At 39.4% G+C, this 18020-nt stretch overlaps 1 protein-coding gene across 2 annotated transcripts; it reads left to right on the top strand.

The window, feature by feature from the left end:
• Positions 1-5162: 5162 nt before the first annotated feature.
• On the top strand, positions 5163-5750 carry LOC117976484 (keratin-associated protein 4-7). 2 transcript variants are annotated; one of them, XM_034941900.1, is made up of 2 exons: positions 5163-5314; positions 5435-5750. In XM_034941900.1, the coding sequence occupies exons 1-2, from the start codon at positions 5163-5165 to the stop codon at positions 5748-5750; spliced, it is 468 nt and encodes a 155-aa protein (XP_034797791.1). The 2 variants fall into 2 exon arrangements, with proteins under 2 accessions (XP_034797791.1, XP_034797790.1); XM_034941899.2 differs by having other exon boundaries at positions 5163-5750.
• Positions 5751-18020: the final 12270 nt, after the last annotated feature.

Here is an 18020-nt window from a genome sequence, read left to right as displayed (position 1 = left end):
CTGTATAGGACTCCTAATTTCCGATTATATCAAACCCAACAAAGACCTTCCAAAAGAACATTTCTGGCCAATATAAAGCTCATCTGCACACATGGACCTGCTATTGTGATCCCACCTGTGAGTTACACAGGGCTTTTCAAGGCCCTAAGCCAATCCCTACATGACCCTGTGAATATTCTGAACATTGAAGACTATGGCATTAGTGATTCACTTTTGCTCTATTCTATTCTATTCTATTGGCATTATGCATTCCTAGAAGTATTGTGTGTTGGGGCAATAATTCATTACTTGACTAACATATTACCTGAAATTCTGATGATCAGGTTACATCATAGAAAAGAATTAGGACAATGTCCTGAATATCTCCTACGCTTCCTAAATGTCTTGCTATAATTGATCATCATACAACAAAATCTTATTAATTTGGGACATGTGCAGGCTAATTTTCCCTGGCCTGTACCGAGGGAAAATTGGCATCTTCCACAAAATTCATGGACAAATTGGGAAGGTAAATGTAATTACAGAAGATATATTTAACCTAGCGTGAATGTACTTTGCGCTAATTGCAAGTGAATCATATTATTCTGTACTTGAGCCTTGAACCTCATCACTTAGAAGCATTCTTTAGCTATGATGCTTAATTATGTTTAAATGTATTGGGAAGAAGCTAAATGACATTATCATTTTATTTCTTTTTTAAGTTTTGAGGTACAAGTGTGACTTTGTTACATGCATAGATTGCATAATTAGCAAGTCAGAGCTTTTAGGCCATCATCACATGAGTAACATAAACTGTACCCATTAAGTAATTTCTCATTGTCAACCCCACTCTCACTCTCTAAGCTTTCTGAGTGTCCATGGTCTATCATTCTACTCTCTATGTCCATACGCACATATTATGTAGCCCCCATGTGTGAGAATATGTGATATTTGTCTTTCTGTGTCTGATTTGTTTCATTTAAGATAATGATCTCCAGTTCCATCCATGTTGCTGCAAAATACATCATCTTATTATGATTTTATGGCGGAATAGCATTAAGTGACGTTATTTTCTAAAGTCCAAGTCAACCAAATTAGTGTAGCCTGCACTTTGGGGCCATTATTAAGTAAAATGAGGGTTATCTGAAAGCAAGCACTGCATATCCTACAATACTGCAACAGTCAGTCTGGTAACTGAGATAATTACTCGGGGATTAAAGGGTGGTCATATATACAGTATGGACACGGGGAGGACATTTGTCCCAGGCAAGACAGAGCAGGATTGGTGATATTTCATCATACAACTCAGAATGGCATGCAATTGAAAACTTACAAATTGTTTATTTCTGGAATCTTCCATTAAATACATTAGAACCGTGGTTGACCATAAGTAACTGAGACCATGGAAAGTAAATCCACAGATAGGGAAGGAATACTGTAATGCTATGAAGAGAGCATTAAGGGTGATTCTGGTCAGGGCTCAGAAGAAAATAATAGCTGTAGGGAAAGTATGAATCTTCTTATAGATTATTTAGGTGGTCGTGGCCAGAATGCTGAGAGAAATATGGACAATAGAGGCTATTCTGATGAGATCTCAGATGGAAATAAGGAACAAGAATTGGAAACTGGAGTAAAGGCCATCCTTGTCACAAAGTGGCAAAGGACTTGATTGAATTATGTTCATGTCTAAAGGCTTTATGGAAGGCAGAGTTAAAGAAAGATGAACAAGTATATCGGGGGAAGAAATTTCCAAGAAAAATGTTGAAGGAGCTGATTGGTGTCTTTGAACTGCGTATAGTAAAATGCAAGAGGAAAGAAACGATTTAAAGGTGGAATTCACAATTAAAAGGGAAACAGAGAATATAGATGTAGAAAATGTGCAGCCTGACCAACAATGAGAACACATGGTCACAGGAAGGGGAACATCACACACCAGGGACTGTTGTGGGGTGGGGGGAGGGGGGAGGGTTAGCATTAGGAGATATACCTAATGTAAATGACGAGTTAATGGGTGCAGCACACCAATATGGCACATGTATACATATGTAACAAACCTGCACGTTGTGCACATGTACTCTAAAACTTAAAGTATAATAATAATAAAATTTTAAAAAAAGAATGAAAAAGCATGCAAGGGTGTGGCCAAGTGATGCTTTGATACAAGGATTGATATGAATAGAAGGAAGCTAGGTGCTGTTCATCAGATCAATGGGAGAATGGCTCTGAAGGCATTTCAGAGATCGTTGAAGCTATCCCTCCCATCACAGGCTCCAAATGAGAGAATCTTGAGGTCAGAAAGGACTTGGAACTCTCCACATTCTAGCACAGTGCCCCTTTGCTGCTCCAGTTGTGGCTCAAGTGGGCTTAGATGAGACTTGTGCTGCTGCTGCAGAGGCCACAAACTGTGAGCCTTGGTGGTGTTCATGTAGTACTGACTGTAGATACACAGACTGCAGGAGTTGTGGGGCAATGGTGGTCCACCTAGGTTTGAAAGGATGTTTCTGACAGCCTGCCTTAGGGGTGTAGCCACAGCAGAGAGATCCTCCTAGGGCCATGCTCAGGAAAACGGGGGGTCAGAGCAGCCACTGAGACCCTAGAACTGTAGAACTATCAGCCTGCAATACTAGCCTGAGAGAGCTGCAGCAGAGACTCCAATCAGATAGCTGCTGTATGGGCTGAGCCCAGCAAAGCCATGGGGCAGGGCTATCTGAGGGCATTTGGGGCCTAACACCAAGGCCCCAGGCAGCCCTTCCCCATGTCGGGCACATCCAGGAGACAGCACATGGAGTCGAAGTTTATTCTCCAGTCTTAAGATTTAATGCTGTCTTCCCTGTTGGACTCACCTGGGGCCAGTTACCCTTTTTTCTTTCCTGTTGCTCCCTTTTGGAATGGGCCTGTCTATCCTATGCCTCTCCCACCATTGGATTTTGGAACTAGATAACTTCTTTAATAGGTTCACATATGGAGGAGAATTTGCCTCAGGATAAGTCCTGTGTTGAGTCTCATTCATATTAGAGTCACATGAGACTCTTAGATTTACATTTTGACTTTTAAGTTGGTGATGGAACATGACTTTGGGACTATTGGGATAAAAGGAATATATTTTGCGTATGAGAAGGACATGGATTTGGGGGGCCAAGGGTGGAATGCAATGGTTTGAATGTGTCCCTCAAAGTTCATGTGTTGGAAACTTGATCCTCAATGCAGCAGTGTTGGGAGGTGGGGCCTAACAGGAGATGTTTGGGTCATGGTGACACCACCCTCATGAGTGGATTAATGTTGTTATCACAAGAGTGGGTTCCTTATAAAAGGATGAGTTTGACTCCTTCTTTCTCTGTCTCACCCTCTCTCCCTTCCACAATGGGATAACATGGTATTCCTGGTTATCTATAACCAAGTCTCATTCTATAAACGGAATCCTAATTCCACAAGATTCCACATATGCTATTTATCAGGGGACATGTTGCTTACCACATAAATAATTGTAGTTTTCCTGAAATGAAACTCTGATCTCCTTGTTTGGAATGTTTTCCTCTCTTTTATCCAGAAGTCAAATGATATATACATTTTTAAAGGACCTTACATGATTCTGTGTCATCAAAAAGCCTTCATTCATTCAACAAACATTTATTTCCGGTGTTCTCTGTGCTGAGTATCATGGTAACAAAAAGAAACATCATAGCCCATGCCTTCAGGCTATTTACATTGCATATGGGGGAATGAAAGAAGTAAATGTCTATGATACAGTAGAATGTATCACATTATGAGCACAAGGCAGGAAATAATGATAAATGAATGGGGTAGTTTATCAGGAAAGATATTGTTGAGGAGGAAATATTTAACTGGGTTTTGACAAATGAGTAGGAGTTTGCAGAGTGGACAAAAAAAGACGACACATTCCAAGAAGATGAAGCAGTTTCAGCAAGCTTAGCAAATTTTATTCTTTACCACTTTCTTGGCTACACTAAGACATATTAGGCTTACTTTCTCTTTAATCTTGGACAAGCATTTTGTTTGTTTGTTTTAGCTTTTTAATGCTTCTTTTGAGTATTCTGCTAAAAGAGCAATAAGAATGTACATTACTTTATAAGGTTGTAATAAAGAGTGAAAATTAAAAAGATATTTAGCACAATGTCTGGTGCATAGTCAATACTTCACAAGTAATATACATACCCTGAGGATGTATGGAACTTATCCACATACTATACATTTTTATTTTAGTTGTTTAATGAACATAATGGTAATTCTTTTCATTTTTGCCAAATTCTGTTTCTTATGCATGTGTCTTATACAAGTACCTGCAGGTAAAAGAGGAGGGTTTATCTGTTCTATACCCAGAGTACCCAATAGAATGTCTTGGATGCGTATTATTGAAGGCTTAATAATTCTAAATATTGTTGACATATAACAAATGCTTTTGTCAATGAAAATCCATCATGCAGTTTTGATGATCAAAGGTAAATCAAAACTTCCTACTCCAAATACCTATACTGTAAGACATACAGAAAAATGTGTTTTTACTCATTAAAGGCAATGAGTCATGGCTAAGTACTTTCACTTGGAGTGGGGGAATAAGATCTGACACAGAGTTTATAACTTCCTTGAGATCTGACCATCTCCCCAACCATTCAAGAAGCACACATAGAATCAGAGCCATCTTCATTATAGATGGGACATCCTTCTCACGAATGAGTCCTTCCTTCTAATTCCTTTCCAACATTTCATCTGACCAGGACATTATTTGACAACAAAAGACACATTCACATTATAAAAATTGTCCCCCATGATTTGCAGAGAGCAATCTACAGGTAGGAGGGAGAATCACATTTAGAAATAAAGTGTCAGAGTCATGTGACCAGTGCTTTGTAAAAGACACTGCAGAGACCAGGGACAAAGGTGACCCCCACTAAGGAAGAAATATGACAAGTGTTTCCAATAGAAACACAGGAGCACAGCAGGAAAAGGAAATGGGTTATTTTCTCTCTTTTGGAGTATTTAAGTAGAAGCACACAATTATGTAATTACATGATTAAGTTTTCCACGAGGTAAATAATAAGGAAATAATGACGTGGTGGCAATGGGCCTTCAGCAGGGTATAAAGGAGGCTATGGACCCAGAAGACTTCCAAACCCAAGAACTTCACTCTCTTGGAAACCCACCCAGATCCTCCCCGTTCTGACACCATGGTCAGCTCCTGTTGTGGCTCCGTGTGCTCTGACCAGGGCTGCGGCCAAGACCTCTGTCAGGAGACCTGCTGCCGCCCCAGCTGCTGTGAGACCACCTGCTGCAGGACCACCTGCTGCCGCCCCAGCTGCTGTGTGTCCAGCTGCTGCAGGCCCCAGTGCTGCCAGTCTGTGTGCTGCCAACCCACTTGCTCCCGCCCCAGCTGCTGTCAGACCACCTGTTGCAGGACCACCTGCTACCGCCCCAGCTGTTGTGTGTCCAGCTGCTGCAGGCCCCAGTGCTGCCAGTCTGTGTGCTGCCAACCCACCTGCTGTCGCCCCAGCTGCTGTGAGACGACCTGCTGCCACCCTAGGTGCTGCATCTCCAGCTGCTGCCGCCCCAGCTGCTGTGTGTCCAACTGCTGCAAGCCCCAGTGCTGCCAGTCTGTGTGCTGCCAGCCCACCTGCTGCCGCCCCAGCTGCTGCCGCCCCTGCTGCTGCCTGCGTCCAGTCTGTGGCCGAGTCTCCTGCCACACCACTTGCTATCGCCCAACCTGTGTCATCTCCACCTGTCCCCGCCCCTTGTGCTGTGCCTCCTCTTGCTGCTGAGCCCACTGCCCTGGCTCACGTCCCCCTTCACCACTGGCCCACAGATGTAGACCCTTCTACTGTGCTGACCATTAGGATACATGAAGTGGGGTTGATGTCATTCAATAGGATGGACCTTATGCTTCCAAAGAGCCCACCACCATTTCAATGACTCTTTGAGAACATTCTGGTTCATTTTAAACTCCCTCCCTTGCTTTCTTTTTCTTCCGGTGGTGGCACCAAATGTGAATTAATTTGTAATACACTAGCTAAGAAATTATTCCAATCTTCTGATTTCCTTATTTTCTTTATCACTTTAAGGTACAGATTCTCCTTCTCAGTGAGGTAGATATTATCTGCAGGACCAGTTTTGTCACTGATGTTGCACCCTCAGATCCAGCCACCCAATTATATTCTGTGTTTCTCCTAGGGTGAATTTCTTATGCTTTGTTGCATCTCTGCTTTCTAATAAACTTTTCTGCACTTAAGAATTCATTGGTATCATTCTCTATTGCTTTCATAATTATTTTACTGATTCCCTGGCAATTATATTTTACACAAAGACACAGGAGGAGCAACCTGTGTGAAATCATTTTGAAGATACATTCTATATCAAATATAGATAATTTAAGGTATTGGAATAAAAGTGCTGTGTGTATATGTGTGTGTATGTGCACATGTGTCTTAATATTCTAAATTAAGACAGATTTAATTCATGCCTTAGCTCTTGAAACACATTTTATCATGAACACATTATATCTCACAATACTATTGTCCCTATTTTGACAAAAAACATAAAACCAAATTTCAGAAAAGTAGACACCAATGAAATAAGGGAAATCTTCTATAAAGAATTTAATGTACTCGAGTCATTTCACTCAATAAACAACATTTTGGAATTTATAACCAAAAAGCGGGCTTTATTTCCCAGTGAGTTCTGCTGAGAAAAAAAAGCATGTTGAGCTGTATTTTATCTGGATAGCGTGGTATATTTCTGACAGTGGTCTCTATGGGTATACGTTATAATTTAAACATCTCCACACTTAACATTTTAATATATATAAACCCAGAAAGGCTGAAAATTTCAAGGCTCACTTTTCTTTTTAAGAATTATTTTCTTGTAGATTTGTTTGAGTTCATTGTAGATTCTCGATATTAGCCCTTTGTCAGATGAGTAGATTGCAAAAATTTTCTCCCATTCTGTAGGTTGCCTGTTCACCCTGATGGTAGTTTCTTTTGCTGTGCAGAAGCTCTTTAGTTTAATTAGATCCCATTTGTCAATTTTGGCTTTTGTTGCCATTGCTTTTGGTGTTTTAGACATGAAGTCCATGCCCATGCCTATGTCCTGAATGGTATTGCCTAGGTTTTCTTCTAGGGTTTTTATGGTTTTAGGTCTAATATGTAAGTCTTTAATCCATCCTGAATTAATTTTTGTATAAAGTGTAAGGAAGGGATCCAGTTTCAGCTTTCTACATATGACTAGCCAGTTTTCACAGCACCATTTATTAAATAGGGGATCCTTTCTCCATTTCTTGTTTTTGTCAGGTTTGTCAAAGACCAAAAAACAAACAGCCCCATCAAAAAGTGGGCAAAGGATATGAACAGACACTTCTCAAAAGAAGACATTTATGCAGCCAAAAGACACATGACAAAATGCTCATCATCACTGGCCATCAGAGAAATGCAAATCAAAACCACAATGAGATACCATCTCACACCAGTTAGAAGGGCAATCATTAAAAAGTCAGGAAACAACAGGTGCTGGAGAGGATGTGGAGAAATAGGAACACTTTTACACTGTTGGTGGGACTGTAAACTAGTTCAACCATTGTGGAAGACAGTGTGGCGATTCCTCAGGGATCTTGAACTAGAAATACCATTTGACCCAGCAATCCATTACTGGGTATATACCCAAAGGATTATAAACCATGCTGCTGTAAAGACACATGCACATGTATGTTTATTGCGGCACTATTCACAATAGCAAAGACTTGGAACCAAGCCAAATGTCCAACAATCATAGACTGGATTAAGAAAATGTGGCACATATACACCATGGAATACTATGCAGCCATATAAAATGATGAGTTCATGTCCTTTGTAGGGACATGGATGAAGCTGGAAACCATCATTCTCAGCAAACTATCGCAAGGACAAAAAACCAAACACGGCATGTTCTCACTCATAGGTGGGAATTGAACAATGAGAACACATGGACACAGGAAGGGAAACATCACACACCGGGGCCTGTTGTGGGGGTGGGGGGAAGGGGGAAGGATACCATTAGGAGATATACCTAATGTTAAGTGACAAGTTGATGGGTGCAGCACACCAACATGGCACATGTATATATGTAACTAACCTGCATGTTGTGCACATGTACCCTAAAACTTGAAGTATAATATAAATAAATAAATAAATAAATAGAGAAGAAAAAGAATTTTTTTTTTGAAATTAGTTCATAGCCTTGAGTAGGTCGCAGCTGGGGTGCATATCCTAATTAGAATCTCCAAGAGTAGTGCCTTCATTTGAATCTGAAAGAATATGGTAAGTGATTATAACTTGGCATTCTAGTAGGAGCACCTGCTCTTGATGTTTTTACTTTTACTTGACAATTATCAGCTCTGAAGTGCCCTAAGCTATTGAGCCAATCAAGTTTAAGATGATTTGTTCAGATATCATTGATAAGCTTCACATTTTTTCAGATGCCTTAAGAAAATTGTTGCCCAGATCTTAATCATAGAGTTATGATGCCTTCTTAAACATGAGGCAGGATAAATAAGGTTAGAAGGCTGTGAAAGTAAAATAAATATTGAGGCCCCCAAATCACTAAGCTAAAGGGAAAAGGCAAACTCAGAACTGCTTAGGGAAAATCTGCCTCTCATTCTATTCAAAGTCACCCCTCTGCTCACTGAGATAAATGCATATCTGATTGCCTCCTTGGGAAAGACTAATCAGAAACTCAAAAGAATGCAACAATTTGTCTCTTATATACCTATGATCTGGAAGCCCCCTCCCAGCTTTGAGTTGTCCCGCCTTTGCTTCGAGTTGTCCTGCCTTTTCTGAACCAAATATGTGTTTATCTTACATATGTTGATTGATGTCTCATATCTCCCTAAAATGTATAAAACAAAAGTGTTATCTGACCACCTTACACACATGTTGTCAGGACTTCCTGAAGCTGTCTCACTGGAGCAGCCTGAAGCTGTGTCACTGAAGCATCCTCAACCTTGGCAAAATAAACTTTCTAAATTAACTGAAGCCTGTCTCAGATATTCAGGGTTCACATTTTGGTAATTCTGAAGGGATTCTGAGTGGAGATGCACCTGACCTTTGACAAATATCCAGTTGGTACCTGGTAATAGCATGAGCTAACCTTATGGCTCAAACCAAGAGGACAATTTACTGAGTTCTGGAAGCACCCTCCCCAAAGAATCTATGATCTCCCAAAATTTGGTGAAGATCTAAAGTGTATTTTGCTGTACAACCTCCCCATCTATTTTTTTTTTTTTTTGGAGTTTTACTGGCTTACTTGCCTTCCTTTACAAGGAAGGCAAGATTTATTTTACTTCCTTTACAAGGAAGGCAAGATTTCCTGCTTCCATGGTGATGAAATGCATGTAGAGTTTGAGCTCACTCCCAGCAGGGAACACCAGTTTGAGTTTTTTTCCTGCTTCCAGGATGGTAGAAAGCAGCCTTCAGCCTGAGACCCATCCCTAGGTAAGTAGCTGAACTGGGGCTTTGTCTGGGCTAAAGTTTAACAACCAGCTGGTCTTAATTTCTCCTTATCATTAGAATGCTTGGTAATCATATTGTTGGACATTTTGTTGTTTGTTTTGGTCTTTCTCCCATCAGACTTGACCAACTCTACCTGACTTGGTCAAATCCAAGTGAGAATTCAAAATTATGGGTAACAAAGCCTCTTTAATTTGGCTAAAATTCATTGCAGCTGCAAAAGAAGAAAACAAACAAAAAGAACCAAAAATCCATGCACTTGGTTTCTGTGTTTGCTTCCTGCCTTAGAAAACAAATTTTCTTTCATTTACTTTTCTTCCACCATATACCTCTTTCCCCCTTTGCCATCCGCAGTACCAAAAAATCTAGAGGGGGCTTCTAATGACTTGAACCCCCTTAAAGAATCAGAACAAAGGTCGCCACTCACCCCTTTTGGGGTGTTTTGTTTTCTTTGTGGAGTTTCAAGAGTCATGGGTAGATTCTTCTTAACTCTAAACCTCTATTTTCCTGTATTGCAAGACCTGACCTCTTTGGCTTTGACCTTGCTGGGTATAATGGTAGATGACAGCTACAGAGTTAAGGGGTGTCTGAGCACAGTTTACAAAAAGTAGTCTTGGCTGTTGTTTTGTTTTCCTTCCAGGAAGTTGTTGTTTAAAGATCCTAATTCTAGTTCAGAGATGCGTTCTAAAGGGTCCTCTCTGTTGCTTTTTCTCCACAAATTAAGCTCGATTCGGCTTGTCTGTGTGCATTTGCATGAGGAACTGAACTGTTGTTTTCAGTGGTGACCCACTGTGGAGTCCTGCCCACAAGTGGCACATATTGATCCACCACAGAAAACCTCTAGGCCTCAGCTCAGTTCCTCTTTTTAAGAAGAAAACTGGGAAACAAATAATCTAAGAATGAGGAGAAAGCAAAGAGAATGATTCCCTTTCGAGCACTCCATAGGTTTTATGGCACCTGTACTTGCCAGAGTTTAAGTAAAATGGAAGTAATATGGTCTTTGTGCATATTTACATTAAGAAAGAAAGGGCCCATGTAAATTAGTTCAACCATTGTGGAAGACAGTATGGTGATTCCTCAAGGATCTAGAATCAGAAATACCATTTGATCCAGCAATCCCATTACTTGTTATATACCCAAAGGAATACAAATCATTCTACTATAAAGACACAGGCACATGTATGTTTATTGCAGCACTATTTACAAGAGCAAAGACATGGAACTAACCCAAACGCCCATCAATTATAGACTTGATAAAGAAAATGTGGTACATATACACCATGGAATACGATGCAGCCATAAAACGGAGTGAGATCATGTCCTTTGTAGGGACATGGATGAAGCTGGAAACCATCATCCTCAGCAAACTAACACAGAAACAGAATACCAAATACAACATGTTCTCACTCACATATGGGAGTTGAACTTTGAGAACACATGGACACAGAGAGGAGAGCAACACATATCAGGGGCTGTTAGGGGGTGGGGAATGAGAGGAGGGAACTTAGAGGATGGGTCAATAGGTGCAGCAAACCACCAAGGCACACATATACCTCTGTAACAAACCTGCACGTTCTCCTGCATGTATATTTCATTTTTTTTTTAGAAGAGAAAGAAAAGAAGGAAAGAAAGCAAGAAAGCAAGAAAGAGAAAGAAAGAAAGAAAGAAAGAAAGAAAGAAAGAAAGAAAGAAAGAAAGAAAGAAAGAAAGAAAGAAAGAAAAGAAGAGCCTTAAGGTCGACCTACAAACTACAGAGTTCCTAAGTTCTCTTTTTTCTCTATTTTCTTTTCTGCCTGCTTTAAATCTGCTGTTATTTTTCTATTAAGATCAAAACCACTGTTTGGATACAACAGTTTTTTTGCTTGCAAGCTGGTGAATTTGTATGTATCTCATGGCTAAAGTTCTGAAGTAAAAGCTATAGGATGTGTGTGTGGGTGTGTGTATTTAAAAGGCCTTTATAATTTTTATAATTTTATGTTTATTTGGCAATGAAATCCATTTTAATTTCCCTCTAGCACCACCAGACTTTTTCTCTCCGTACCTTAAGATATAAATTTTGCTCTTTGATTTTTGCCTGAGTTGTTTCCTTTAATATGCAAACTTAAAGCCATTTAGCTGACAACTTCCTAGGGGATTAAAACAGGTTACTGAGAATTTGAAAGTCTAAGATAGTGGGAAAATCTTCTTATGAATCTATAAGATGTACTTCTATCAACATGCCTACTAGGTCTATGTATTTATGTGTTGTGTACACAATGTCTCACTACTGAAAATATATAAAAGAGCTCTAATTAATTGGCTTAAGAAAAAAGCACTTAAATCAAATACTTATTAGGAAAAAAGAAAAGACTAGTTGAATGCTTTCTCAAGTTTATGTAACTTAAGTAAAATCTTTAATAAATAAGCTACTTTTAAAATGATTGGTAAAGTAATATTAGACATGTCTTAAGAATTGCCAGCATGCATTTTGTTTGCATTTATTAATCAAGCAATTTCATGTTTATCCCTGTCAAATACTATAAGGTGTCAAAATTTGGCATGGGGTTACAAAACTGTGATAGAATGATCTTTGCTTGTGTAATCTTTAATAAATAAGACATTGATACTGGTTTAATAAAAATAGCCACATCTTGAATTTAGTCAGATTACCATAACTTCTAATCTTGTGGCTTTTAGTGGTCTAGTCCACAGGCAGTAATATTTACTTTGGGAATGAAATATTATAATCTTTGTTTCAAAGGTAAACTATAAACTGTTTTCCTCTCAAAGTCTGTTCAGCCTGTGCTGGTAAGAAAGCTTAAAGAGAAATAATTTCATATGAGAAAGAATCTTGTATGGTAAATTTAGACCTAAAATAAAATGACTGATTGTTTAAGAAAGATGGATGTTCAAAACAAACTAGAAAGTCCAAGCATATCATGAACAGTCTCTATAAGTCATAAGAGGATTTATTTTTAAAAAATACCAAAAAACTTTTATATGATTGAGTTGTCTATAATTAAAGGGAAATTATAATGGTCTTCCTGAAGATTGGGCTTCATGCTAAAAAAAACACTTATAGACTAAATAAGTAGTTAGAGCGATGAAATTTTCTTAAGGGATTGATTTACTCTTAATAAATTATAAGAGATTTTAATTTTTTAACCCGAAGTTCAACTATTTACTTGCTGTTTTCTCTCCCCTTCAACTTGTTTTCAGCTCATATAAGTTATTTTCCTTAAGTTCTGTTTGTTGCGGCCTGATGCTAACAATGTTTTCTAAAAGTCTAAAGGAAATGTTTTCTTCCAAAGTAATACTCTGTGCAGTGTAGAAGGTCTTTTCTTTTGCCTTTTGATAATTGACCTAACAGATTTTATGGCTTATTGAAACAATTCCTATGCCATTATTATTAGTTTTTGGTTTGCTTAGGAAAAAGAAACAGATAATTTTTTTAAAAAATTAACGTTATTACATCCATGTATATTTCTGTGTGCACTTTGAAAGTACCTGTGACATTGAGTTACAGGCCTTTAACTCCTGGATCTAAAAAGGAGACCAAGATCTGCTAAATCTTAAGCACTGACAGCAATTAAAACCCCATCTTCAGGCCTGGTAGAAGATGCCAATCAAAATAAACTGCATTTCTGAGACATAAGCCCATAAATCAAAGCTATTCAACTCTTCAAGGCTCAGGAACTACCACAGAAGAGGTAGGCATGTGAGAGTATAAGGGCTGATTTTGAGAGATAAAATAAGTTCAGTTTCTCTACAAGTTAATAATTGATGTCAAAGGCACACTGATGCAATACCAGCATATGGGCCCCTGTGTCAGATTAACAAGGTTTTCTTGAAGTGTTAACTGACCCCTTAATAAAGGTTATAAAGGTTATAAAAGGCTTATGGAAGTTGTATCTTATGGTCAAGATTAAAATTTTATAGATTGTTTAAAAAATTTTGAAAAACAAATTTAATTGGCTTTATGCTGTTTTATTTGGGCTTATTGTTTGAAAAATTGACTTATTTTATGATGACCTGTGATATCAAGTGTTTTAAACCTTTGATATTTGACAAACTTTCCAAAATCAAATTACAAGTTGTGTATTTTTCTGACCTAATTAATCCTTTAAGATATTAGTTTCCCTCAAGTCCAAAAACGAAATAATTTGACTTATTTGGTATAAAAATTATACAGGAAGCATTGTCAAATATAAAATGGTGTTTGGTTTTCTTTGGGCTGCATTTGCATAAAAACGTTATTGGTATGTGCACCAAAATTATGGGAAACTCCTATAATTCTGATAAGACCTGGTGTACATTATCAGTAATAATTATGATTGTTACATTAAATTATTGTGTGCCATGGTGGTAACAAATTTTCTCATCAATTGTGTCTTTGACTATGGCTGACCTAAAACTTTTTGTCACCCATAGACAATTTTTGTCTTGTTTTAGTCCTCTTTAGAAGATGGTTTTATAATCAACTATAAAACTCTAACAGGTATTCTTGAATGCAGGTTTCTAATAACTTTGGAGATTGTGACATCACAATGAAGGAAAAGCTTTCAGGACTCATGGAGACCTGAAATGTTCATGAATATCAAGCAGAACAGGAATTAACTGCATGAACTGAACTAACAGAAGACCGAAGTAACCTTTTTGACTTTTTGCTTAAAACGTTGCTGACCCTTTGTTTTGTTTTTTTCAGTCAAGGAAACTTTTCTTTTGAGCCATTGTCAGCTTTTAACAAGTTAGTATACTCCTGTGAAAAATATTTGGAGCATATTTGTTTCTCTCTACCTGATTTTCCCCAGAATTGGAAACTATCTGTGAGTATTCTTAACTTATGGCAATACAGTTATTTGCGTAAGTGCAATAAGAATCTGGTCTCATTTGTAACAGGACACAATAAATTGATCATTTTACCAAGGCTTTTACTCGAATGGTGTGCTCTTCTTTGAGGAATCAAACTTGACTTATGGAGCCAATGAAATCCCCTTGGGAGGACTGGCCTCACACCTTATCTACACAGTCCCTGTACGGGGTTCCTGACCTGTGGTAAGTAAAGCATGTCACTTTCTAACAGTTCCAGGAGCCCCAAGTTTATCTTGGAACCTCAAGAGGAGAGGAATTCACCCAACTCATAGGTATTTAATGGTACAAATCCATGGCTAGGCTAAGCTTTCCAAAAGTCTTATCCAAAATTCCTTCTATGGAACAAAGTTCTGATAGGGACAGAGGACAGGGAAATTCTAGGCAGAAAAGGATAGGTCCCTGACAAAACCCCACCTTCAAGCTGAAAAGCCTTAAACCACGGCCCGAAGTGAGAACTTATATCCCTGTTTTCCTGGTTGAAAGTTGCCTTTTTCTAAACCACTCATGGCCCCATCCTGTCCCATCCTGTGCCTGTGAAGATCTCAGACTCAGCTGGCAGAGGCAAGAAGCAGCTGGATGTTGGGGACTACAGCTGGACATCAGAGAGAAGCAGCTTGACTGCAGAGGGACAGCTTGATGGTGTAACCTTGGAGAAGAATCCGGCTGGATACAGCCTAACTTTGAGGAAGATTACCTACCCACCCCATCCTTTTTCAGCTCCCCTTTCTGCTAAGAGCCACTTTCATCAGCAACAAAATCCCCCACATTTACCATCGTTTGATTGGTTCATGTGACCTCACTTTTCCTGGACACCAGACAAGAGCTTGTGAACCAGGAGAGCAGATACAAAAGGCTGTCACACTGGCCCTCTGCTCTTGCTGGTGGAGGGCAGCTGCCTCATGCAAAAGGGCAGAGGGCTCACTGAGCTGTTGACACTTAAGCCATCCATGGAAGGCAGAGTTAAAAGAGCACTGTAATGTGACTTCTGGGGCTATGGAAGTCACAGGCACCTCCACCTAGATGCTGCTGTGGGGCCTGCACAGAGTTTGCTCCTGCCAGCACCCAAAAGCACTCACTCTGGCTCCTGCACCCATTCACCTGCACACTTCCTCCCATGAGCAGGGGACTGCAGCAGGTCCGAGTGAGTGAAGTTTGATCCTGCAGCACTGAAGTGCTGATTCCAGCACTCATGCACTCCAGTTCCTGCCTCATTTGCTTGCATGCTCCCTCCTGCAAGGAGTTGAGAGTGGCAGGCTGAATAAATGAGGCCCTATCACAAGTCCCACAAAGGGGTCAGGGAAACATCCTGCTTCACTTCCATCAAAGCGAATTTAAAAGCTTATGCAAAAAAATTATTACTATTACTATGACTGTGCTGTATACAATAATCAGGTCAGGTATAATAAAGCAAATCAGCTCTGCCATGATTTGTCTTTAGTAAAAATGGGAAATGGGAGAGGGAAGAATTGTTTCGAAAAATGATAGTACACCTGTTGTTAGATTCTAGTCTTGCCTAATGTTTTTCCATTTTTATTAATTTTTACAGTTTGGCCTGAATTCTAATTTTTCTTGGCTACAGGTCTTCAAAAGATTGTCTTCAGTTTTTTTCTTCTTCTTCTTTCCCACATTTTTCCTAATTTGGAGTCACCGAAAACTCATCTGTGCTTTTGTAAAGCCCTGTGAACTGAAGCTATAAGATTTAAACTTCAGAAGAAAATATTAGCAACCTTTTCACATACATGAGCCTCTTTCATACCTGCCTACTGATATATGGACTTCCGAGTAATGTGGCCCATATTGATTTTCCAGGATTGTTCTTTTGTTTATTTTTGTTTTTCCCCCTTCCTCTCCCTATTTCCTCTTCATAGGACATGAAACTTCACAACCTGCTAAAAATGAACTTTCCTAATAACTCAGGAATTATCTGTCTAGGAATAAACAATCCTAGCCATGAGATATCAGATGAAACTTGAGACCAAAGACTGACTTTCTTCTAAAATGCTTTCTCAAAAAGATTTTTAAGAAGAAATGGGTGGAAATTTTAAAGGAAAATAAACCTTGGGGCCCTGAAATCACTAAGGTAAAGGGGAAAGTCAAGCTGGGAACGGCTTAGGGCAAACCTGCCTCCCATTCTATTCACAGTCACCCCTCTGCTCACAGAGATAAATGCATATCTGATTGCCTCCTTTGGAAAGGCTAATCAGAAACTCTGAAGAAAGCAACCATTTTTCTCTTATCTACCTATGACCTGGAAGCCCCTCCCTGCTTAGACTTGTCCCGGCCTTTCCGGACAGAACCACTGTTCATCTTACATATGTTGATTGATGTCTCATGTCTCCCTAAAATGTATAAAACCAAGCTGTGCTCTGACCACTTTGGGCACATGTCTTCAGAACCTCCTGAGGCTGCGTCACAGGTATACATCCCCAACCTTGGCAAAATAAACTTTCTAAATTAACTGAGACCTGTCTCCAATTTTGGGGGTTCACAAGGCTATACTGAATTGTCCCCTGTGTGAAGCCCAGCAGGAGCCTTTCACAGCAGGTTCTTTTCACTTGAACCTTTGTGCATCAGCACCTAACTCTTTCGCAAGATAAGGGGTCCTACGGAATACCAGCAGACCCACCAGAGGGTTACAAGTTCCTGATACCTAGTACAACCTGGGAAAGAGAGCAAAGGCCCTTTATTCCTGATGTAGCTTCCCCAATCTCTAGCCAATTTGCACCAAAAGCCCAAGAAACTCCTAACTACAAATTCCTTCCAGGGGTGGGGTGTGTGGGAGGGTGGGCAGGGACTTCTCTGGGGTCCTGCATGCACAGCTAGGCTCAAGGTTCAGCTTATAGTAAACTTTTCCTCATTTTAATAGTAAAAACAGCCACAACAAGAAAAACACCCCTAGGCGAAGATTTCATATGCTAATGATACATGCAATGGGTGTTACATCATGTGGATCCTGAGCACATGTGCCAACCGCAGGTCTGCCTTTGCATACTTGACCTCACCGGTACTTTTTGATTATGTACGTATAGCTCTCATGAGAGGAATTCCTTTTACAGCACTAGCTGCTGTCTCTCCCATTGAGCAGCCCACTCTGCCTCTCAAAGGGTACTTTTGCTTTGCAAAAAACTTCTTCGCTTACTCTTACTTTGGATTTGCTCTCAAATTCTTTCGCGCAGCAAATTCAAGAACCTGAACTGGTCCACCAACAACAAAATAACAAAATTCCCTTATATAACATTTGGAGTCTGCCTTAACTGATTTGAATCAAGATGGAATGCAGTAGGAAGAGATGTACTTTTTAAATTTGACACAGAAGAGTGAGGAGTATTACCATGATATCATAAGTTCTAAAATCATGGATGAACTTACAAACCACAATACTGGGGGCTTTACCTATCCCAAAGCATTCCGTATATCAAATTGAAACAATCAAAAGCTTCTATTTTATTTTAGTTTATCTGTGACATTACTAGGGGCTTTACGTATCCCAAACCATTCCATATATCAAATTGAAACAATCAAAAGCTTCTATTTTATTTTAGTTTATGTGTGACATTGGAGCAGTTTGGCACTATGAGTTCATCCCTGAAGTCTTACTTTGGAATCATGCTTTGAGAATCCCCTTCTACTGCATTCCCACCTCACCCCCATGAATCAGTAAACTCAGTGAAAATTATCACAAAAAATGCAAAAAACAATAAAAGA

Source organism: Pan paniscus, chromosome 19 (genome assembly GCF_029289425.2).
Source record: "Pan paniscus chromosome 19, NHGRI_mPanPan1-v2.0_pri, whole genome shotgun sequence".
In the NCBI taxonomy this organism is placed as follows: domain Eukaryota; kingdom Metazoa; phylum Chordata; class Mammalia; order Primates; family Hominidae; genus Pan; species Pan paniscus.
This window is presented reverse-complemented; position numbering and strand designations above follow the sequence as displayed.

What these genes read in the sequence shown, in the direction of transcription:
- LOC117976484 (XM_034941899.2), top strand. Translation starts at nt 5,163, where the DNA reads ATGGTCAGCTCCTGTTGTGGCTCCGTGTGCTCTGACCAGGGCTGCGGC.